At 38.7% G+C, this 25,174-nt stretch overlaps 1 protein-coding gene across 4 annotated transcripts; it reads right to left on the bottom strand.

Annotated features, from left to right (window-relative positions):
• Window positions 1-563: 563 nt before the first annotated feature.
• CBLL1 (Cbl proto-oncogene like 1) lies at window positions 564-24,455 on the bottom strand. 4 transcript variants are annotated; one of them, XM_060196403.1, is made up of 6 exons: window positions 24,249-24,455; window positions 12,498-12,665; window positions 8,439-8,539; window positions 7,838-7,921; window positions 6,906-6,979; window positions 564-4,128 (listed from the first exon to the last, which is right to left on the bottom strand). In XM_060196403.1, the coding sequence occupies exons 1-6, from the start codon at window positions 24,304-24,306 to the stop codon at window positions 3,093-3,095; spliced, it is 1,521 nt and encodes a 506-aa protein (XP_060052386.1). In that variant the 5' UTR covers window positions 24,307-24,455; the 3' UTR covers window positions 564-3,092. The 4 variants fall into 4 exon arrangements, with proteins under 4 accessions (XP_060052386.1, XP_060052385.1, XP_007528370.1 ...); XM_060196402.1 differs by having other exon boundaries at window positions 8,439-8,536; window positions 24,249-24,402; XM_007528308.2 differs by lacking the exon at window positions 24,249-24,455 and adding an exon at window positions 23,347-23,755 and having other exon boundaries at window positions 8,439-8,536.
• Between the last annotated feature and the right edge of the window lie 719 nt (window positions 24,456-25,174).

The following is a 25,174-nucleotide window of genomic DNA, read 5'->3' as shown; positions in this document are numbered from 1 at the left end:
TAGCACAATAGGAGAGATGTTACAGCAACACCTGTGGGAACTTGAGCACTGCTGTGCATCTGTTTCTCCCTCTATCTGAAGTCATCCAAAGTGATGATGTTGGGCGTATGGAAGACCCCAGACACACAGACACACACACACCCCTACAGTAATCTAATTTTGTCAGACTTCAGTTAACATCAATATACTAATTTGCTAGCTGGTGTAATGACTAGGAAAATATATTATTTTAGTTACTAGTGTACTTTTCCTATATGCTTATAATATAGAAAAACTTTTCCAAAGTTAGGAAAGACTATAGGGCTTTCCCCCCAAAAAATATTTATGAAAGGTCTTCTATTAGAACAAATCCTAAAGCAGTTGTGTATACATCATATAGTAAATTCTCATGCTGTGAACTAAATTTAAATCTTTTCCATTTGTGTATTTTAGTTATGGTATCTAGTAGTGTTTACACATTAACTTTGGGTAAGTAGTTTTTACAGGACAAAAAGGTATATAAGCATTTTATCTTAGCATTTGATTTAAATCATAGTACTTGGACAAGTAAGTATGCCACTAAATATCATTCAACTGTTAACTTTTAATCTCTTTTAAAAAAGTATAATTATACCATAAAAGTTGTATCAATATAAGCATGCAAAGTCTGTATTTTTCCAAGTGTATCATAGGTAAAAATCCATCTAGGCAATAGTATTTATGCTTCCATTTTATTGTTTTTAAGAGTTAAACTGCCACCTCAGTAGTCTTAAGAGCAATATAAAGAAACATACATACATTTAGACTTATGTCCATCATAGCTTCAGTCTTCCCTGAAATAAGTCTGGGATTCACATCTTTTTCCTCAAGGAATGAAACACTAATAATTATTTCGTTATCCTTCTACCCACCACCCTCATTCAAACGTTAACTGGATGAATTCATGTCTAACACCACTAAAAATTTAATCTGCTACAACACATTCATCTCATCTGCCTCCTTGCATAAGATATTTCTTAAAGCTAACTGAAATAATTGTAAAAGCCTAACAAGTCTCTTAACATGGGAGTTTTAACATGATACTATTTTTTTTTTGTCCAATACATAGGCTAAGTGGTTTTGTACCACATTTAACTCTAGTGAATTTTAATAAAAACAGGAGAGTTCTTTCAAGTTGAAAAGCTATAAAGTGAATTTGGCTATTTATTACATAAAACAAAATGGTACTGAATATTCAATAGTTGTATTTTAACAGCTCCTAGATAGGGGTAGGTAAATCAAGTTTGCACCAGTCCAAGTACCTACAGTAGTATGATAGAAGCACTCATCACCATTTCACACTATTTCACTCCCATGCTTTTAATACAAGAATTTCTCACTAGGAATACTGCATTACCACTAGATTCTCAAATTTCTAGGTGTAAAAATCACTTATCCTAAAGAAAAAGTTATTTCTGGCTGGTAAAGGATGGCCATTTATATTATTTCTAATGTCAGCTCTGTTTGTAGATAACTCTGCATCTGATTACTCAAGGTAAGAATTGTTTTTGCCCGTATCCGACAGAATTAAATGGTAGTTAGAAATCAGTTCACCTTGTCAAAAAAGAAATGTTCTAATTTTATACACTATAAACTATTTAATAAATGATATCTTCATACTATACATCTCATGTTTATATTATGCACCATTTTAGAGGGGAAGGAATTCTTCACAGGGGTTTATTCAAAGGATACATAATATCCCAAGAATACTGATTTATACATATGAATTCTGTATAAACTGTGAGTGGTCATCTTAGCTGGACTGTAACAAGCCCCTATAATGCAAAAGCTGACTCTAAAGGCACCTTATAAAGCACTGAAATTTACAATTTAGTTACTTTTTTTCTTCTCCAATACAAAATTATCTGTATCTTCACCGTTGACTCCACGCTAAAAGACTCCAAGATTTATACTGTTTTACAAATAAAATGTATGGGAAATAATTTTTAAAATTTTCAAGTTAGAAGAAAAAAAAAGGCTTATCACATAGTAATGAAACCTGAGTGATACAAGTTTGTGATTACAATAATGTCCTTCATTAATACAGTATTTAAATTCCTCCATGGCATTCAAACTGTAGTTTTAAAGCCCAACAAACAATAACCCACTTAAGTACAGGATCAATCTCTACCATGAAATAAGGAACTAGTCTATACAGCCCTATTTTGCTTAAGACAACGAACAGAGTAGTACACACTTATCTAAATAACACATATAAAGTTCTATAAAAATGTTACTTAAGATTAGTAAGTGATTTATTATGTGATTCCAACCATTCAGTAAAAAATATTAATGAGTAACAGCATCCCCCAACAGTTTGGAGCCTATAGTCGATTACTTTGGCCACATTGTTCCAAATAATTAGCAATGCCTTTTAATACTACAAATATGAATATCTTTGTGCTAGAATTCTGATCTATTTTGGTGCTCCAGAGGCTGCCTAAAAATGAAAAGGCATCCAAGTGAAGTGCAATATATACTTAATATACCTCAGTATTTCAGTGCCTAAAATATGAATTAATTCTTTACCATTTAACAGTCTACCTTACAGTAAAATGTAGTAGATTTTTACTTCTAGGATTTTATTGTAATTGGAAATTAGTGGTAAAACATATGGTTTTAAAAAACAGTATGTGGCTGCACTTAAGTTCACATAAAAATAGCATTTACACTCACTGAATTCTTTTACACAGGATAACAAATGTATCACAAGAAAAACTAAACATTGGGCTTAACAAAAGTGACACTTTGGAAAGTAGAACAATGAAAGTTGACTTCAAAAAAAAAATTTTTTTTTAAACAAATGGTCACCCCTGGGTCAATTTATTACACTAGAAGAATAAAGTTGTTAAAATATAGCTGTGCTCAACTGAACCACTTATCGGAACTATAGTACTTGAAATCAATTATACGGTCAAGATTTAAAACCAATTTAACAAGACCCTAAGTGTTTTACAGTCACCTTAGCAAGTGCTCTTCCTTCCCCCCAAACAAAGCTTAATTAAAAGACTGACTACACATTAAGTTTTTTTCCCCCCTTATCGTATCTTCAGTTCAAAATACTATGGTCATCACTGGTAATATGGTCTGTATCTTGTCTGATCGGGATGATGTGGTCCAGGAAGTGGGGTTTGAGAAGGTGGACCCTGCATTCGTGGAGGAGGAGGTGGCCCTCTCGGTGCAGGCCATATACCAGGGCTCATTCCCCCTGGCTGTGTAAATGGAGGACTCAAAGTTCCTTGATCTTCAGTGAACTGGGGTAAAGAGTTAGGATTATAATGGTGAGGGGGGGGTGCAGTTACAGGTGGGCCACCATGTTGAGGTGGGGGAGGTCCTGGAGGAGGATGATTCATATAAGGTGGCATCTGGGCAATAATATGTCCAGGGGGAGGGGTTATTGGGGGTGGAGCAGAGGTCATTGGTGGAGGTGGAGCTTGGCTATAGACCAAGTGAGGAGTACCTGCAGCCTGGGGAGGATGTGGCATTGGATGGCTTATTGGTGGTGGAGGAGGTGGGGGTGGTGCATAATGTTGCTGTGGAGGCAAAATATGATGAGGGTGTGATACCACTGGTTGACCCTGATATTCAGGATGATGATGAGCAGGTGCTGGGGCAGGAGGTGGTGGTTCTCTGGCACCTGAATTTGAGTCATCCTGAATAGGGACAGTTATTAAATTGCTGTGTTTCCTTGTTGAAATACGAAAGGTTTCCTGACTGACTGACCGAGGTGGAGGTGGAGCCATGGACAATTCTGCTGGAGGAGCACGAATATCTTCATGTGGCTGACTATAGTGCTCATGTGGCACATGCTGCAGAGGCGGCGGTGGCATCATGATGTGCTGCTTTGGCGGAATATGGCTCATATGGTGCTTGTCTGGTGGCATTATAAAACGATCAGGGATTTCAGTCGGTGGTGGGGCAATAGGAGGATGAACATTTTCAAGTGAAGCACGGGTAACAGGTTTTCCGGCTCTCATATGTCGATGGTTGATATGAGCCTGTAAATCTCTCTGTGACAAGTATGTTCTCTTGCACCCTTGCACAATGCTACACATGAAGAGAGAACCTCGTGTACATTGTTCAATTCGCTGCACAGGATCGCTACAGCTAAAAGGGGAAAAATTTGATTTACTGAAAACAAGTTAGAGAGTAATTCATTTAATTTCAAAGATATACTTATTTTTAAACTTTTAATACAAAGAAATAATAAACGTATTATGTAGAATGTTTTCAGAAAAGACCTTATTTGACTTAGAATTTATCCATTTGCAAAAAAAAAAAACTGCAGAAAAAGCAAAACAAAGGATCTATCACAACCATAAAATTCAAACCTGTACAATATTTACTGGCCAATAAGTATATACTGAGCAAATACTACTAAGACAGTAAGTAAAAGATGTTGCAAGCATAATATTGAAAGACTTTGCTAACCCATCAGAGTTCTTAACATTAATATTTACATTATAAACATAAACATGTATAAATATAAATATATATTATTGTTTTTGTCAATTTAAATTCACACCATTATTGCCATCCTTAAAGAATGGAGCTTTCCTAGGGGCTGGGTGGTGGTGCACCTGGTTGAGCGCGTTATGTCACAGTGTGCAAGGACCCAGGTTCAAGACCCTGGTCCCTACCTGAAGGGGGAAAATTTTGCAAGTGGTCAAGTAGGGCTGCAGATATCTGTCTCTCTCCCTCTCTATCTCCCCTTTCCCTCTTGATTTCTGACAGTCTCTATCATATATATATATATATATTTTTTTTAATGGAACTTTCCTGAAATGTCAGATAAATTTACTACTGAAAGCATTATAGCAGCCCAGGAGGTAGTACAGTAGCTAGAGCTTTACTTAGAAGCATGAGGTCCTGAGTTTAATATCCTGTATCACATGTGTAAAAGTGATGTTCTGGTTCTCTCTTTTGTGCCTTCTCTCTCACATTAATAAATCAATCTTTTAAAATGTACTGCAAAGACCTACCTTCCTCAATTGTGAGCACTTTAAATCAACATCTTCTTTACTCTGGTTCAAAGTTTTAACTATTCTTCATTAACACACTTGCCTTTAGTCTTTTTAAAATAGTGAAAAGATTGAACTAGGAATCAGAGGGGGATCTAATAATGACTCTACAATGTTGGGAAAAAATTACTTTCAGTTTATTTTTAATCTGTAAAAGGGGGCTAAAGCAACTACCTACTTAACTCATAACATTTATGGATTTAAAGGAGTATCTATCCTTAAGATCAATAAAACAAAGGTAACAGTATTTTTTTTTTTTTTACCCGAGCACTGATCAGCTCTGGTTTATGGAGGATTGAACCGGGGAACTTGAAGCCTCAGGTTTGAAACTTTCACTGCATAACCATTATGCTATCTAACCCCCGGTAACAGTATTTAGTCACTAGTTATGCACTATATATGTTACTAAATATGTATCATTTACATATATCATTTGAGATCATATGAAATCATTTAATTCTTTAAGTTATATCTATTATTCTATCCTTGCTGTATGGGTGAGAGTCCTTGCTGATAGCAGTAGACTTCCCTTTACTAGGTAGTGTACTTTTGCTTTATGCTTTTTTTGTTTCAAATCTCTGTAAACTCAGGAGTATCTCTATAGTAACAAGATGTGAGATACTTTCAAGTGATGCTTGAGAGCAGTGTTATGTAATATTCACATTATTTGGGTTGTCATTCCTTCATTTTCTGGGCTGAATCTGTTAATCCTGACAGGTTTAAGTTCAAAAATAGGTAAGGGTGAAGAGTTCATGTGCTTACTGAACTTACACTTAATAACCTGAAAACTACATTCCCTTTTAAATATTAACATAATGTGCATGTATATATATTTATGTCCAGGAGGTGGCACAGTGGATAAAACACTGGATTCTCTAGCATGAGGTCCTGGGTTCAGTCCGTGGCAGCACAGGTACTAGAGTAATGTCTGGTTCTTACCCCTATCTTTCTCATTGATAAATAGATAAAATATTTAAAGGGGGAAAATATATATGTCATACATGAGCAAACCTTTTAAAATGTCCTCTACATAAAAGAACCTTTCCCCCCCCAATGAATCAATCCAATCTTCTATATAACTTAAATATACACTTTGTTGGAAAAATTAGGCATCAGAATAGGCAAATAAATGAATCAGTTCTTTTTAAAACTATTCTGAATTATAATTCTAGGTAAGAAATATTCTTTAAACTCACAGATTTTATAATCAGTTACTTTACAGGAATAGTAAAGGGGCCTGGGAGGTGGCACAATGGATATTGAGATCCAGAGTTCAATCCCCAGCATTGCATGTGCCAGAGTGATACTCTGGCTATCTTCTCCTCCCCTTTCTCATAAATAAAGTGGGGGAGGGGGAGAGCCTTGTAAACCACTGTTAAATATCTAATAAAAGTAATGTTAAAAATAAAGCATTAGAAAACACACCAGGAAAACTAGTGGTCACTGGTTTATCAATGAATCAATGTAGTCTGTCTCAGTGATGCCATATTCTTTTTTTTTTTTTTCTTTTTTTGCCTTCAGGGTTATTACTGGGGCTTGGTGCCTGCACTATGAATCCACTACTCCTGGCGGCCATCTTTTTCCTATTGTTGCTGCTGTAGTTGTTGTTGGATAGGACAGACAGAAATTGAGAGAGGAAGGGAGACAGAGAGGGGGAAAGACAATCAGGATCCTTGAGTCGGACCTTGTGCTTCGCACTGTGTGGGCTTAACCTGGTGCACTTAGCTCCTGACCCCCTATATTCTTACATCATAAGAGGACACCATGCATTATATTTGTGATATAACCCTTTGAGCTTTCACACAAATTATAAATCACTATTATCACAAACTTTATCATTTGAAAATATGAAGATGATCTTACCCTGGACACATTTTATCTCCCTTTTTTTCATGTAAAATAGCACAATCATAGCAAAACACATGCTTGCATGGAATCTGTGAACAGAAAAATATTATAGTTCACAAACTAGGACATGAAATATTTCCATAGTAGCTGGGAAGGTGGCTCAGTGAACAGAGTGGAGTGTAGGACCTTCCTGTATGAAATCCCTAGTTCTATTCCTTTACTGAATATGATAAAGTGCTCTGGTCTCTTAAATAAATAACACACACCATAGGACTAAAGCTTCCCCTAGTTCAGTGGAAGCTGGTGATGGGAATTGTATCACTCTTATCCTATCTTGTCAGTGTTTCCATTTTATAAATTTTTAAAAATCATGCAATAAAAAATTAGTTTTCAAAATAATCAAAAGATTTTGTTCTGTTAAGAAAAGTAAAACTAAGATAAGTAAGAACTAACAGGGCCAGTGAAATAGCTCACTTGGAAAGTGTGCTGTATTGCTGTGCAAAAGGTACACATTTAAGCTCTGCCCCCACCACAATGAAGAAAGCTATGCTGTTATGGTCTTTTACTGTCTAATCTCTATCATAAGGAAAAAAAAAAAAAAGTATACAACAAGCATCAAACAGTTCAAAATAACTTTCCTTAATATTTACAGTAATTCAAAAATTAAATTCATGCATTATAAGTATTAGAATTTTATATTTTCTATGACATAATTTATTACAAATTATAATTAATACATTACAATCAATATATTCATAGCCTAATTATAATTTACAAATAACATATAACTATAATTCATACATTCCAAATTTTACCTTAGTTATTTTACTTATTTTAAATATCACAATCTCAAGCACTGAACAATGATAAACATATCATTTAAATGTGAGAATCCTACCTCTATACAAATTTTTACATATACAAAAGCAGAATTAAGTTAAACATACCATACGTCCATAGATTTTAATAGGCAATCCACATTTGTCACAAAAATGAACTGGTGTATCATCCTTTTCACCTAAGATGTTTATCTGTGGAGATGATATAAGTATAGAATTAAAAATGATATAATTATAAGCATTTTAAAAAATTACATCTGTGATTTATACAATAAAGTGAAGCAGTGAAGCAGGTCTCCCTCGCCCTTTCAATTTCTGTCTCTATCAAATAAAGGGAAAAAAGTGGCCGAAACATAATAAAATTTCATACCATACTTTACATACTGCACTATTCTAATAACAACTTTAAATATTTATTATTTTATTTATTTATTTTTGCCACCAGGGTTATTTCTGGGCTTTTTGTCTACATGATCATACCATTGCCAGTGGGCTTCTGGGGGTGGGGGGTGAGGCAGAGACACAGAGCAAGACAGAGAGAAAGACACAGAGAGAAGCACATCTGCAGCACAGCTCCCTTGTCCATAAAGCTTACTCCCTGCAGTTAGGTGCCAGAGGCTTGAATCCGGGTCCCTTGTGCTCACCCAGAGCATATGTCAATACTTTAAAATATTTTATTGGTTTAGCAAATTTTCAGTTTCAGTTATACCTGAAAGTCCCAAAAAAGTTGTCCAGAAAATCTTCGTTGGTTTCCAAACAGTTCACTCCCTTTACAGTCATACCGTTCTTCTTCATTATAATCAAATCCTTCTGGGGGAAAAAAAAAAAAAAAAAAAAAAAAACTAACTGTTAACTTTGCAAATTTCATTAAGCAAGTACATATACATGGCAAAATATACCTATTTGCTGAAATTCCTATCTCATGCCTTTCAAAGACTTATGACAAGATAATTAAGACTTAAAATATCAGTTAGAAGTGATCTTGGCAATCCACTAATCTATTCTTTTTTACTCACACTTGACAATTATTAAGAGGGAGGAGGTTCATAACAGCTCACAGAAGATTAGGAAGCAGGACCACTAACTGACCAGCAGATTGTCCCTTAGCATAAGTTTTATTAAGTGTTACCATCATGCTTGTTGTACACGTTTTTTAAGATACTGATAACTGCTTATTCGAATCTATTTACAAATGTGGCATGCTGCAAGACTGACTATACTGCCAACATCAAAAACAAAGAATTCTGTAAGATTTTCTTCTCATTATTCCGCAAATTAGACATCCTCTTCGATAGCCTTATAAGTTGTGCCTATTTTAAAATAAGTAACTTGGGTCAGGATTAGCATTAGAGCACAGGATTTGCATGCCTGAGGCCAAAAAGGTCCCAGGTTGAATCACCTCCATCTGCACTGACATATACTAGAGCTGAGTCGTGCTCTTACCTTGGTCTCCCTCACAAAAACAGGTTTTTAAAAAAATGAAATAAATTCACAATTCTTTTTTTTCCAATTAAAACCACTCCCTGGTTAATCAAACAGCAGCTGTATCATAGCTACTTATAAATACACTCCTCGCTGCATATTAATATCAATGAACGTAATACAGTATGAAGATCAAAAGGCTAATTTTTTCTGACCTAATTAAAAAGTTGATAGAAATCCTCTTATTTCATATAAAAGAACAGAAAGCCAATGAATGGTCTGATGGAGATTCTAGGTAGAATCCAATTTCCTAGAGTAAAACTGAGAAGATAAACTATCCCTCCAAGGTGCCAGGCTTCTTGTGACTATTTTGGCTACAGAACTGGTAAACAGAGTAGCCAAGGCACACAAGTTTTAACTTTACCCATAAGTCTAAATTACAGCACCTGTGTAATGAGACACACACACACACTGAAGCAAGATGCTCTTAGATGATCTCGCTGTAACATACAAAAATTGGTATCATCTAAAATCCAAAATAAGGAAAATAATCTTTCTTGATTGTCTAAAATTTAGACAATTAGGAATACATGATCATTTAAAAGAGCAGTTCAATTTCAACTATCACTGTTAAGCTATAAGCATCTATATACATGCCATAGTAGCAACCAGAACCCCACATTTGATCAGTGTCTGTGAATATAACCAATCAATTTTTCTACCCCCCCAAAAAATTAATATCAATTATCCAAAAAATTACGTTCAGCATCAATTTGCTTCATTAACAACAACAACAACAAAACCTTAAGAGCTCTCTCTAGAGGCATGTGGGCTTGGGGGGAGAACATAACTGAAAGGAAAAATGTGTGTGTAGAGCGGTGATGTTGGTGGTAGTTAAGAAGGTTTTTGTCTGAATTGTTTGGATTATTATAATAAGAATCTGTTTTTTGCATTACTTTGTAGTTTAAAAACTATGTATTTTTAAAGAATAAAACAAGCAAACCTGGGGACTCCAATTTAGAGATAATACAGTACTAGCTCTAAATTGCTACTGCAATGATTTTAATACTTGACTTCAAATAGCAATACTTGCTTAAATGGAAAGAGTTTTACAAGGAGAAAAACTATAAGAAATAATTTAAACAATTTTATTTCAAAAATAATGCTAGAGGGAGTCAGGCGTTAGCACAGTGGGTTAAGCGCATGTGGCACGAAGCACAAGGACTGGCATAAGGATCCCAGTTCAAGCCCCAGCCTCCCTACCTACAGGGGAGTCACTTCAGAGGCGGTGAAGCAGGTCTGCAGGTGTCTTTCTCTACCCCTCTCTGTCTTCCTGTCCTCTCTCCATTTCTCTCATTCCTATCTAACAATGACGACATCACTAACAACAATAACTACAAGGGCAACAAAAGGAAAAAATAAATATAAAAACTTATAAAAGAAAACAAGGCTAGAACAGAAAATCTAGAAAGGTAAAATAGTGAAGTATTTTAGGCTAGGTATTTCATATGGTCTTTAACAATAACTCAGTATGATACTACAGCATGGAAGCAGTGACAATAACAAATAGGCACTGCTATGTTCCAGTAAAACTATAGTCAAAACAAAGGGGCTAAATTTAACTCATAGGCCCATTTACTGAGTATGTACTAAAGAGATAGGAAAGCTGTTTTACATGTATGGGGAAAGGGAAAGGCCTAAAAATGTGTGAAGCTCAGAAGTCTTAACACAAAAGAAAAGGCATTGTGACTACATAAGACCTTTAGGTTATACACAATAAACAGTTTACATGTAAAATTCAAAAGATAAGTGGGGATACATAAAATGTACAACAGTTACAAATAACTCATCATATGACGAACTCATAAAAATCAAGAGAAAGACAAACAGAAAAAAATGGGAAAGGGATATAAATAGGGAGATCCTAGATTAAAAAAAAAAAAGACATTTACATAAAACCAAAACCTTTTAAGGCTAATAGCAATATGGTGTGTGTGATTATAAACTGGCATAATAACAGGCCACCAGTGTGATCCATGATTCGGCTGGCAAGTACAGTGGGATCGGAAGTCAAGAGCGCCAGAGTCGTTGGGGGCGCATACACACTACCATCCAGAATTCTAAAATGAACATTCATCAAGTTCTAAAACATCTAAATTTATGCTGTTTAAAATCTCTGAACTGTATACTGTTATGTGTAGAACAATATATCCTCCAACACTGTTATCAGTAAAAAAAATTCAAAAAAAAATTCAATTATGGCATGCCCATAAATATCCAAGCTTATTTTTTAAAATTAGGCTCCTCCAAACACAAAGACAAGGCAAAAAAAAAATCCCTCAAGTTTGTATTACATGAATAAATGGGCAATTACACATAACGTAACTATTAAAAAAATCTAATAAAGATCATCTTTGGAGAGAAACTGTTGAAAAGGAAGAAATTTTACTTTTAAATTTCTTTCTGAAATATTTAGATTTTTTTTTTTTTAAAGAGGCAGCATTAGTTTTACTTTAATGTCACCAGGGTTATTGCTAGGCTTAGCGACTGCATGGTTCCATCATTCTCAGTGACACAGAATGGGGGGGGGGGGGGGCTGGAGATACACATCTGCGACACTGCTCCACCCCTTGTGAAACTTTCCACTTGCAAGGGCTGGAGTCATGAACCTGGACCCCAGCAAGGTAACGTGTATGCTTTAGCAGGTGAACCATCATCCAGTAGTGACAGTGTTACTTTCTTTCTTTTTTTAAAGATTTTATTTATTAATGAGAAAGACAGGAGGAGAAAGAACCAGACCTCACTCTGGTACATGCGCTGCCAGGGATTGAACTCAGGACCTCATTCTTGAGAGTCGAATGCTTTATCCACTGAGCCATCTCCCGTACCATGTGACAGTGTTACTTTCAACAAAATATTACAGCAAATATAAAGAAAGAGCACAACATGCCAAAATGAAAAGTCAAACAAAAAGATCAGAGAGCGAGAGAGGGTAGTTATAAGTAAATAAAATCACACATAATGCCAGGGAGGTGACTTAGCAGTAAAGCACGAGTCCTGCATGAGTGAAGCCCTAGGTTCATCCCCACCATCACTCATGTACCACCTAAAGAGCAACCATGACAAAACAAATGCAGCTCCAAGGTTGGTAGAGTGGTACATTGGTCTCTCACACTCTGTCACAAAGAAACAAAATAAAAATTAGACCTGGGAGGTGACTCTGTGATAAAGTGCATACAGGAAGCTAAATTTGATCCTAGTAACATATTTTTTAAAAGTCACATGGTTTATCTAGAGGGACTATACAACAGAAAGACATTTGAATATGTTAACTTAAACAAATTACCTTCGTCACCAGGTGGCACCTTTGCAGGCATCCTGTTTATAGTTCTTGGAGTTCGGGGCACAGCTTTGGCCTTATTCCCTTGTTTGGAGATAAGCTTTATGGGAATTCGTCTTCGAACATCAAGACCACCCAGTGATCCAGAACTATTAGTGCCTTGTAATTCATTATCTATTTTAGGGGGGGGGGGGAGAAAGTAATTTGTTTTTTTAAATTATTCTGCTACAGGTACAGTACATATCAATGCATATGCAACATTACCAAGGACTGAATTTCTGAGGTGTTTTTATTTTGTCTGTTTGTGAGGCACCAGGATTATGACTACATACACATGACTCCACTGTTACCAGTAGTTTCTTTTTCTTACAGAGGTAAATAGGGAGGGACAGAAAGAGGGAAGAGACATCTACAGCACTGATCCACCTTCATTCAACCCATTCTACAGATGGAAACTAGAGGTTTGAAAAGAAAGATCTGAATTCTGAATTTAAATATTTGAGGTAAGTATAAGTGCCAGTTTTCTCTTAAAATTCATCATCTTCAAGTATGTGAAAAGATGTTACAGTATAGACTCCCAGAGATGGAGCTACAGAGCAGCAGCAACTGTGTTTCTCTCCTCTCTTCTCCCTGTTCAACTAGGAATACCAAAGGAGACCACCTGGGATCGAAAAAAGACAGAATAATAACGACTTTAGGAACTCATCAAACCACCAGTGAATGCAAACATGTGTGGCTCATGGACAGAGAGGAGCCTAGGGAGAGATTAAGTGGCTGGTAACAGTCCGGCAGTTTACCACTTGAGACACCACCTCCAGTCTGTTTCACCAACAAAAAGAGAACTGAAGGGAGGAGAGGACTCCCATAAGACTCACCAAGTGCAACTGTTGGAGTCTCCATTGCTACTGCCCTCAGAATCTGGAGCAGCAGCGGGGAGGCCCTGTGCTGACACCAAGGGACAGAGAAATAACCAGGAAAATCAGAAGATCTATATCTCGGTGGCCTAGCAGTGGGGCTGTGAGTCTCTTTGCATAACCACTGGATTATCTCTGCCCCACACTGCTTTATCTCTTGGTCAGGAGTCAGTGATTAAGCTAAGAAGCCTACCTATAGTTTAAAAGACCTCAGGAGACCCACCTAACTCAACAAGACACAGACTCAAAGTGAAAGGATGGAAAACTATCATATAAGCCAATGGCCCATAAAAACAGGCAGGAACAGCTATTCTCATATCTGACATCATAGAAGTATCAGTCAATCAAGAGGACTTAACAATTATTAACATCTATGCACCAAAGAGAAGCCATCTAAATGCATCAAATAGCTACTGAAAGAGCAACAGCAATCTACTAACAGCAACACAGTCATAGGGGACTTCAACACCCCACTCTCTCAATTTACAGATCATCCAGGAAGAAAATGAATATAGACATGAGGGAGCTAAATGAGGAGATAGATAAACTAGAACTATTGGATATTTTCAGAGTCATTCATCCCAAGAAACTGAAAAACACATTCTACTCAAGTCATTCTCAAGGATAGACCATATATTAGGCCACAAAGACAACATCAGCAAATTCAAGAGCATTGAAATCATCCCAAGCATCTTCTCAGACAACAGTGAAATTCAACTAATACTTAATAATCAACGAAAGATTAGTAAAAGTCCCAAAATGTGGAAGCTAAACAGTACACTACTTAGCAACTACTGGGTCAAAGAGGAAATAAAGAAATCAAAATGTTTCGAGACTTCAATGAAAATGAAGACACAAGCTATCAAAAATATTTGGGACACAGCTAAGGCAGTACTGAGAGGGAAGTTCATAGCCATAAAAGCATACATTAGGAAACAAGAAAAAGCACAGTTAAACAGCCTGATAGCACATCTTAAAGACCGAGAAGAAGAACAAAGGAACCCTAAAGCAACCAGAAGGACAGATATAACTAAAGTCAGGAAAGAAATAAATAACATTGAAAATAAGAAAGCCATACAAAAGATCAACGAAAGTAAATGTTGGTTCTTCGAAAGAGTAAACAAAATCGACAAACCTTTAGCCAGACTCACAAAACAAAAAAGGGAAAAGACTCAAATAAATCGGATCGTAAATCAAAGAGGTGATTATCACAACAGACACCACAGAAATTTAACATATCATGCAAGGATTCTATGAACAACTGTATGCCACCAAGCTAGAGAACCTGGAAGAAATGGACGATTTCCTAGATACCTACAAACTTCCAAAATTAAGTAAAGAGGAAATTGATAACATGAACAGGCCCACCACAGCTAATGAAATTGAAAGTTATCAAAGATCTTCCCAAAAATAAGTCCTAGACCACATGGTTTTACAAATAAATTCTACAAAACCTTCAAAGAAGAACTAATACCTCTACTTTTAAAAGTTTTCCAGATAACTGAAGACACTGGGATAATCCCTTCCAGATTCTATGAAGCCAACATCACTTTGATACCAAAAGCAGACAAGAACACAACCAAAAAAGAAAACTACAGACCAATATCACTGATGAACATAGATGCTAAAATATTGAACAAAATTCTAGTCAACCAGATACAGCAGTATATTCAAAAGATTGTTCATCATGACCAAATGGGGTTGATCCCAGGAATGCAAGGTTGGTTTAATATACGTAAATCAATCAACATGATCCACATTAATAAAAGAAAGACCAAAAACCACAAGGTCATATCAATAGATGGAGTGAAAGCCTTTGACAAAATACAACATCCCTTTATGATCAAAACACTACAAAAAATGGGAACAGATGGAAAATTCCTCAAGATAGTGGAGTCTATATATAGCAAACCTACAGCCAACATCGTACTCAATGGTGAAAAACTGGAAGCATTTCCCCTCAGATCAGGTACCAGACAGGGCTAGCACCATTACTATTCAACATAGTGTTGGAAGTTCTTGCCATAGCAATCAGGCAGGAGCAAGGAATTAAAGGGATACATATTGGAAGAGAAGAAGTCAGACTCTCTCTATTTGCAGATGATATGACAGTACACATAGAAAAACCTAAGGAATCCAGCAAGAAGCTTTTGAAAGTCATCAGGCAATACAGTAAGGTGTCAGGCTACAAAATTAACATTCAAAAGTCATTGGCATTTCTTTATGCAAACACTAAGTTGGAAGAATAAGAAACCCAGAAATCAACTACTTTTACTATAGCAACAAAAAAAATAAAATGTCTAGGAATAAACCTAACCAAAGAAGTGAAAGACTTGTATACCAAAAATTATGCGTCACTACTCAAGGAAATTGAAAAAGACACAAAGAAGTGGAAAGATATTCCATGTTCATGGGTTGGAAGAATTAACATCATCAAAATGGATATACTACCCAGAGCCATATACAAATTTAATGCTATCCCCATCAAGATCCCAAGCACATTTTTTAGGAGAATAGAACAAATGATACAAATGTTTACTGGGAACCAGAAAGGACCTAGAATTGCCAAAACAATCTTGAGAAGAAAGAACAGAACATCACATTCTCAGATCTCAATTGTATTATAGGGCCATGGTCATCAAAACTGCTTGGTACTGGAACATGAACAGACACACTGACCAGTGGAATAGAATTGAGATCCCAGAAATGAGGTCCCACACCTATGGACATCTAATCTTTGACAAAGGGGCCCAGACTATTACATGGGGAAAGCAGAGTCTCTTCAACAAATGGTGTTGGAAAAAATGGGTTGAAACATGCAGAAGAATCAAACTGAACCATTGTATTTCACCAAACAAAATATTCCAAGTGGATCAAGGACTTGGGTTAGACCAGAAACTATCAAATACTTACAGGAAACTATCGCAGAACTCTTTTCCACATAAATTTTAAAGACATCTTCAATGAAATGAATCCAATTACAAAGAAGACTAAGGCAAGCATAAACCTATGGGACTATAACAAAATAACCCCATCCAAAAATGGGGGGAGGACATGGACAGAATACTCACCACAGAAAAGATCCAAAAGGCCCAGAAACACATGAAAAAATGTTCCAAGTCTCTGACTGTCAGAGAAATGCAAATAAAGATAACAATGAGATACCACTTTACTTCTGTGAGAATGTCATGCATCAGAAAAGGTAGCAGCAGCAAATGCTGGAGAGGTTGTGGGGACAAAGGAACCTTCCTGCACTGCTAGTGGGAATATAAATTGGTCCAACCTCTGTGGAGAACATTCTGGAGAACTCTCACAAGGCCTGAAAAGGATCTACCCTATGATCCTGCAATTCCTCTCCTGGGGATATATCCTAAGGAACCCAACATAACCATCCAAAAAGATCTGTGTACACATATGTTCTTGGCAGCACAATTTGCAATAGCCAAAACCTGGAAGCAACCTAGGTATCCAACAACAGATGAGTAGCTGAGCAAGTTGTGGTATATATACACAATGGAATACTACTCAACTATAAAAAAAGGTGACTTCACCATTTTCAGTCTATCTTGGATGGACCTTGAAAAATTCATATTAAGTGAAATCAGTCAGAAACAGAAGGAAGAATATGGGATGATCTCACTCTCAGGCAGAAGTTGAAAAACAAGATCAGAAAACACAAGTAGAACCTGATCTGGAATTGGTATGTTGCACCAAAGTAAAAGACTCTGGGGTGTGTGTGGGGGAAAATACGGGTCCAAAAAGGATGCCAGATGACCTAATGGGGGTTGTATTTTTATATGGAAAACTGAGAAATGTTATACATGTATTTACTGTTATACATGTTATACATGTATTTACTGTTGAATATAAAACATTAATTCCTCAATAAAGAAATTTTTTAAAAGTTACAGTATAAAAACTATTAACCTTTAATTAAAGAGAAAAAGAAATGCGTGAAGACAGGAAATACAATGACTACTCTTATACAATTATGTTTTAAACATGACACATTATTTATAACAGAACTATGAAATTATCTCTGTAGAAGTCTGTACAGTGAAGAATGAGAGTCAAACTACCCACATTAAGCTAAAGTAAAATTTGAAAGTAATGACCTGTATTAATGACTTTTAAAGCTAAAACTACAGACATGTCAAATTCAGACTGATTTACATTCTTTCCAAAAAATATATAGAAGATGCAAAAATGGGATTTTTGGAAACGTTTTAAAATTTTTATTATATTTATTTATTTATTTATTGGATAGATACAGCCAGAAACTGAGAAGGGGGACGTAAGACACCTGCAGTACTTCATCACTTGTGAGGCTTCCCCCTGCAAGTGAGGACTGGGGGCTTGAACCCGGGTCCTTGAGCACTGTTAACACATGCACTTAGCCAGGTGCACCACCATCACCCCCCTAGGATTTTTAATAATTAATTTGAGGAGCTGAGCAGTGGCACACCTGATTGAACACAGAGATACAGTGCATAAGGACCTGAGTTCAAACTCCTGGCCCTCCACCTACAGGGGGAAGCTTCATGAGTGGTGAAACAGTGCTGCAGAGTGTGTGTGTGTGTCCCCATCCCTTCCCTCTCAACTGTCTCTATCCTAAATAAATAAAAATATTAAATAATAACAATTAATTTCCATTTAGTTTCAGTCCAGCTAGTACCCAACATATCACAGCAAAGGGATTACATGGAAAGCTAACAGTCTGAGTACAAATCCAACCTGATCTAACTTTTAAGACTTCAGTACGTTGAATAATGTATTTCATCTTTTACTTCAGTTGTTTATGTAGAAAGATTAAGAGATAGCTATGGCAGAATATATTTGATTTTTGCTCAAAAAAGTATTCGATTTCCCAATAAGCCAAAAAATAAAAATAAAAAAATCAAGATGTTATAGGACAGATAGCAATTTAAATGTTGTCCTTTATTCAAAAAACTACAAGCATTAACTTGGTTAATGATCAAAACATCAGCATCTTACTATTATAAAGACTGATGCTTACACAGCCTGTCGCTATTTTCAAGTCCCTTAGTACTTTGCTGCTAGTCTCAAAGATTCAAGTTATACACAAAGTATGACATTTAATAGTGACATCTGGGCTTGCCATGTTGTGAATATTTTAACTAAGAATTAAGACATAAAGCATTATTTCATCTAGAATATACTCACTAAAGCCATTAAACTCATGACAAAAATCTCTACATATACAAAGAAAATGAAAACTAAGGACAATTGGTCATGTAAATGGTATCTATTTTAAGAGGAAATAAAACATGTATAGCATATTGGTTTATAAAAAGTATCACTTAAATATTTTATAAAATTCAGGCTAAAGTTACAGTAAGTACTATTTTTTAAATATATATATATTGATTTTATTTACCAAGCACTGTTCAACTCTGGCTTATGATAGTGCAGGGGATTAAACTTGGGACCTTGGAGTCTCAGGCATGAAAGTCCCTATGCATAAGCAATATGCTATCTACACCTGCCAAATAATTACTAATTATTAAAATGACTAAAGAATGAGTCAAACACTAAGTAAAAGTTTCTTGGAGAAATGTTTATGACAAAATTCTAGTAGACCACAAGATAGCTTTCATTTTATTTGCTTTTCTCAGTATGGTCTATTTGAGGGCTCCTCCCCAAGAGTACTTCTCAATTATTTGATATTAAAATCATTCTATAAATTGCCATATATTTAATGGGCTACCTCAGAATTCTTGCCAGTGATTTGATATGATTTAAAGAATTATCAGATTCTTATTTATGAATTTCACTAAAACTTCTAATTTTTCTAAGGTCTGCAAATAACAAGTCAATACAATATTTGATACTGCTTCCTGATATGAAACTTCAAGGGAACTGACTTAAAATTTTAAAAGCTAACTTAAAGCAAAAAGAGTATCTTGTTGGGAAATTGTGAGGATGTGGTTGAGCATGGCAAGGGCTCACAAAGCACCCAGCATTCCTGATACTATGGCCTATCTACATAATTACTGTTTTGCCTGAAAGATCCCCACCCATTCTATTCCTTTGATCTATCTTCCTTCTACCCTCAAGACCCTTCCTGCCTCCAGGGTATTATTAATCCTACCAGTTAAAACCCTCACAACAGGGGGTCGGGTGGTAGTGCAGGTTAAACACATGTGGCGCAAAGCGCAGGAACCAGTGTAAAGATCCCGGTTTGAGTCCCGGCCCCCCACCTGCAGGGGAGTCGCTTGACAGGCGGTCAAGCAGGTCTGCAGGTGTCTGTCTTTCTCTCCCCCTCTCTATCTTCCCCATCTCTCTCCATTTCTCTCTGTCCTATTCAACAACGAATGACATCAACAATGACAATAACCACAACAAGGGCAACAAAAGGGGAAAAAATGGCCTCCAGGAGCAGTGGATTCATGGTGCAGGCACTGAGCCCCAGCAATAACCCTGGAGGCAAAAAATAAAATAATTACAACAATAAAGCAACAAGGGCAACAAAACAGAATAAATTTAAAAAATAATAAAATAAAATAAATAAAAACCCTCACAACAGTTGCTAAGGAAGTTTCTACCTTCACAGCTCCCTTTTGCCTTTCCCCAACCCTTTCCTAGCCATTTCCGTTTCCAACTTGCCACTTCTGGGTCTGCCTTTTAAAAGCCTTGGCTCTCTGATCAATAAAGATAGTGCATTGCCTCGCGCCACGTATTTGGTTCCTGAGTCATCTCCCTAGCATGCTGAGTGAGTAGCAGCCCAGGATGGCTCCAATCGCGTTCTCTCCAACCCAGAGTCTGCCCTGCATGGAAGAGGCATCCCCACCCTAGCCCGGCAGTATCTGAGTAGAAGTCAATTTTTTAATGTTTTCGTATCAGGATGACTTTCACTTTAGGGACAAGCTTTAATCTTAAAAGAATTAGGCTAATACTCAGATACACACCCATCCATGTTACAATTTGCTAACAACATCCTTCAAACTGTGAAAAGGGCTTAATTCCCAATTCCAATTCCAAATGAGAAATATTCTGCTAACACTGAATGTTTACTTCTCTAACATCAAGATGCCAGAGTTTCCATTCTACACAATTTCCAAACATTAACGTGGTTCTAGGTTCTCATGCCTTAGAATATAAGCTATATAGTACTAAATAAAGTGTTTTTTAGTCCAGATCTTCCCTCAGAGTTCACCTGACATCTCCCACTTGAAGTTTCAATGCACATCGCATACTGAGCATTCCAAAAACCTAAATTCGTCTCATCTCTAACCTTATAAAGTCCTTTTCCAGGGGTCGGGCATTAGCACAGCGGGTTAAGTGCACTGGCGCAAAGCGCAGGGACCAGCGTAAGGATCCCGGTTCAAGTCGCCCGCTCCCCACCTGAAGGGGAGTTGCTCCACAGGCGGTGAAGCGGGTCTGCAGGTGTCTTATCTTTCTCTCCCCCTGTCTTCCCCTTCTCTCTCCATTTCTCTCTGCTCTATCCAACAACAACGACAGCAACAACGATAGTAATAACCACAACAATGTTACAAGAGCAACAAAAGGAGGAAAAATGGCCTTCCTGATGCAGGCACCCAGTCCCAGCAATAACCCTGGAGGGAAAAAAAAAAAAAGTCCTTTTCCAGACATTCATGCTTGAGGCATTGGGAAGCTCAGGTTCAATCCCCGGCACTAGCATAAGCCAGAGCTGAGCACACAGTGTGTTGGTTTAAAAAGAAGCAAAATAAAAATAAATCTGATTTAAAAAAATTTTTTTTACATCTTTATTTATTTATTGGATAGACAGCCAGAAATCAAAAGGGAAGGGGGCGATAGAGAAGGCAAGAGACAGAGACACCTGCAGCCCTGTTTCACCACTCATAAAGCTTTCCCCATGCAGGTGAGGACAGGGGCTCAAACCTGGGTCCTTGTGCATTGCAACAAGTGTGCTCAACCAGGTGCACCACCGCCCAGGCCCGTAAATCTGATTTTCTTCCAAGTTTTCCCTCAACTCAGTACTAAGCACTGTTAGTTATTCTAATCAGATACTTAAGCATCTTTCCTTTCTCTCACACACTTCTGGATGAAGCCATCAGCACATGTTTGAGTTTAATGTTCAAAATGTATATTGCCACCAGCCCACTGCCAAGAAGGGGTGGTGGCTCAGCAGTACAGAGCATACCTTGCATGTATGAGACCTGAGGTTAGAGTCTCAATATCAGATGAGAAAGACAAGAACAGTGGAGAAGGTGGTGGCACACCTGGTTGGGCACACACTTTGCAGTGTGCAAGGAACTGGGTTCAATCCTCCAGTCCCCACCTGCAGGAAGGGAAGCTTCACAAATTGTGAAGCAGTGTTGCAGATGTCTGTCTCCTTCTTATCTCCCCTTTCTTCCCCAATTTATCCTGTCTCTGTCTCTCTCTAAAAAAAAAAAACAAAAAAACACAAGAGAAACATAATATAAATAGTGGAGTATATTTTAGTTTGTCTCACAAAAACAAACAAAAAAACACTATTTATACCCCTTTTCATTAAACTAAAACACCTTCACCATAAGTCTTCCTCCTAGTCTACTAAAATCATCTCCTAAATTATCTACTTTCTAATGTGATGCCAGGGATCAAATCCAGAGTCTCATGCATAAATTCTGCTGCTGAGCCAGAGGCCCAATTAAGAAATCAAACACATAAACACACACACACACACACACACACACACACACACACACTGTGTGTGAAAGAGACCGAGGCATTCCTGCACCATTCACAGAGTACCACCTATATCTGTCTTTAGTAGGATGAATTCTAGGGCCTCGTGGACGGGATGCACAGGACCCATGGACCACCTACGTTCATAATCTCTATTTTCCATTAGTCTTACCTCCCACTCTTACACCACCTGCCAAAGAACCTATTATGTCTTAAAAATAGAGTATATTCCCCCTCTACTTCTGTTCAGTGACTAAATATTGCACTTAGAATAGTTGCTAGTGGCTTTCAAAATCTTGCTCCACCTGCTTTCCTTTCTAATCTCAAGGCTCCCGCCAGCTACACTGCAGCCAACTGGCCTTTACATCTCCGTGGTGTGTGCGCACGCACTTATATATTAAACTTATATATACATAGGTGATTAAGCAGATCTTTGAAGCCTAAGAACATCCTATTGAGTATTTAAGACAGAAAAAAACAGTTTTCTCCCACACACACACACACTTGCACTTCTGAACCCCAAGTGTGCTTATTCAATATCCAAAAAGCACAGTGATGCAAAACTCAACACAGAGAGGTCACTCTTACTCGAAGATGAGTGAGATTAGTTAGCTCTAGTCAAAGACTTCCTTTATAAACGTCCCCAAATGATAAGGATCATAGCCAAAGCGCGGGGCATGCTGTGTGTGGGCTTAGGGAGAAAAGCTGCTCCGAGTAGTTCAAATTCCAAAAACGACTCCCGATCATCTCTCCCCCCCCCTCCCTCTCTCTCTCGCCTCTCACCGTCCACCAAGGACCGGAAAGAAACAACAAGAGGTTATGTGTGCCCACTTGGTGCATCCGCCGCAAACCGATTCAGAGAACAGGAAGTCTCCAAATCACTCACGCCCATCCACTCCCGGCTTAAAGAGGCTTCCCGGCCTCCAAAGTGTCCCCCCCCGGACCCGGGGACGTGGGGCAGAGGCCCCGGGATGGGGCTGGAGGGTGCAAAGTCCGCGTTTCTGACGCCCCCACGAGGCCCGCGCCAGCCGCGGTCCCACAGACGCAAAGCGGCTGCTGCCGGCACCCAGGCAATAGGTACCACCCCGGAGGGCAGGCCGGGAACCGAGGGCCCCACCGGGCAGGGCAGAGGTCTGAGAGGTTTCTTTCTCCCCGCCACAGCCCGGCGCTGTAGGCGGGGAATAACCTCTCCGTACCCGCTCGGCTACGAGTCCCTGGCCGGCCAAGGGGGCACGGAACTGGGACCCCCATTGCCTCCGCCTCCTTACCAGTGTGATCCATGATTCGGCTCGCAGAGTACAGTGGGAGCGGAAGTCAAGCGCGCCGGAGTCGCCGGGGGCGCGTGCGCGCTGCCTTCCAGAGCGCTAGAAGCGGAAGTGTGGTCAGGTTGCCTGGCTTTGGCCTCTGGGGCTTTTTTTTTTTTCCTTCCCTGCTACTGCCCACCTCGGGTGGGAAAGTCAATCATAATTCGGAGAGAGGTAGAAGGCTAGTACGCAGAAAACTAGAAAGTCTGTGGCTGTGGGGAAGAGACTGGCGGGAATGAGCGGCGAGGGAGGAGCGCGGTAGTAACCGGAGCTATTAAGCTCGCGGCAGGTAAGGCAACAGCCCGCCTCTGGCGCATTGCCTTCTGGGATCTGTAGTGCGCGGGAGCCCTGGAAGTTGGTCTGGCTTACTGCGCAGGCTCGGCCGTTGGGCTGGCCCCTCCCCAGCGGGCGGAGTAACGGTTTGGAATCCCCTAGAGGCTGTCAGCGTCTGTTTGTTCCACCGGGTGGAGGAAAAGTGTAAACACGCGCACTCGGAAAGGCGTCCTCCAGCGGGAGAGTTGCCCAGGGGATGTTGGGCTTGTGCGTGTGGAGAGAAAAGGCTCTCTGCTTATTGTCTAGATTTTTTTTTTTTTGTCGCGTCGAGCCAACGCACAGCAAACTTGGTGCATAAGCCCCTGACCCCACCTCTTAGTTTCTAACATTTAGAAAACTTGGCGCTCACGCATCTCTTAGAGAAAACGTCCTGGCGCGGGGGACCCCCGGGACTCCAAAGGACTGGGCGCAGGGCGCTTGTCTGTCTCCAGAAGACACCCGGCGGGCTGGTGGTGCAGAGGGGGCTGCGGGAGGGAGAGCGGAGGAGAGGCCTGAGTGAGGGCGAGAGAGCCAGAGCGGCGGGCAGTTCGTACCTAGTTCCAGTTCCCGGTCCCAGGGGCTTGTGGCCGCCGCCGCCACCGCCGCTTTCATCTTCGTCCGCCGCACAAAGGGGAATCGCCAGGGCCCGGCTCCGCGGCACCTGCAGCGCGGCCTCCACCTCGCGGCCGTCCACTCCCGTCTCCACCTTTTACTCCCGGACGCGCTCCGATGAGTAGAAAGCAACACAATTAGTGCAAGACACCAGCTTGGGAGTCAAGGGATTTGGGTTCTGTTCCTGTCCCCTGGTGACGACATCCTTATCTTGGGTTTATTCACACTTCTCAGTGCTACGAGTTGCTAAATCAATGAAACTATTCTGTTGATCTACTTTATATATATATATATATGGTCAATTGTATATAAAGTCTATTATATATGAAGTCTACTGTACATAAAGTCTACATAGGGTCTATTACATAGTTTGTATATAAAACCTATTATATATAGTCTATTATATAGTATTGAACTAGTATAAATGTATATAATGTCTTGGTGGTACTGGATTCTAATTATAAAATCTATGAAGTTAGGAGTCGGGCAGTAGCGCAGTGGGTTAAGCGCACTTGGCGCAAAGCGCAATGACCCGCATAAGGATCCAGGTTGGAGCCCCCGGCTCCCCACCTGCAGGGGAGTCGCTTCACAGGCAGTGAACCAGGTCTGCAGGTCTGTCTTTCTCTCCCCCTATCATCCCCTCCTCTCTCCATTTCTCTGTCCTATCAAACAACGACGACATCAATAACAACAACAATGATAACTACAACAATAAAACAACAAGGGCAACAAAAGGGAATAAATAAATAGAAAAAAAAATTTAAATCTATGTAGTTATACAGTAACAGCTTTGAATAATGTGATCAATATTATACCCGTTCTATGTATGTGGTTAATGTTTTACTGGGTTCTTTTAAATGACTTTCCT

Source organism: Erinaceus europaeus, chromosome 8 (genome assembly GCF_950295315.1).
Source record: "Erinaceus europaeus chromosome 8, mEriEur2.1, whole genome shotgun sequence".
NCBI classification, from domain to species: domain Eukaryota; kingdom Metazoa; phylum Chordata; class Mammalia; order Eulipotyphla; family Erinaceidae; genus Erinaceus; species Erinaceus europaeus.
Note: the sequence above shows the minus strand (reverse complement) of the source record. Positions and strands in the feature narration are given on the sequence as shown.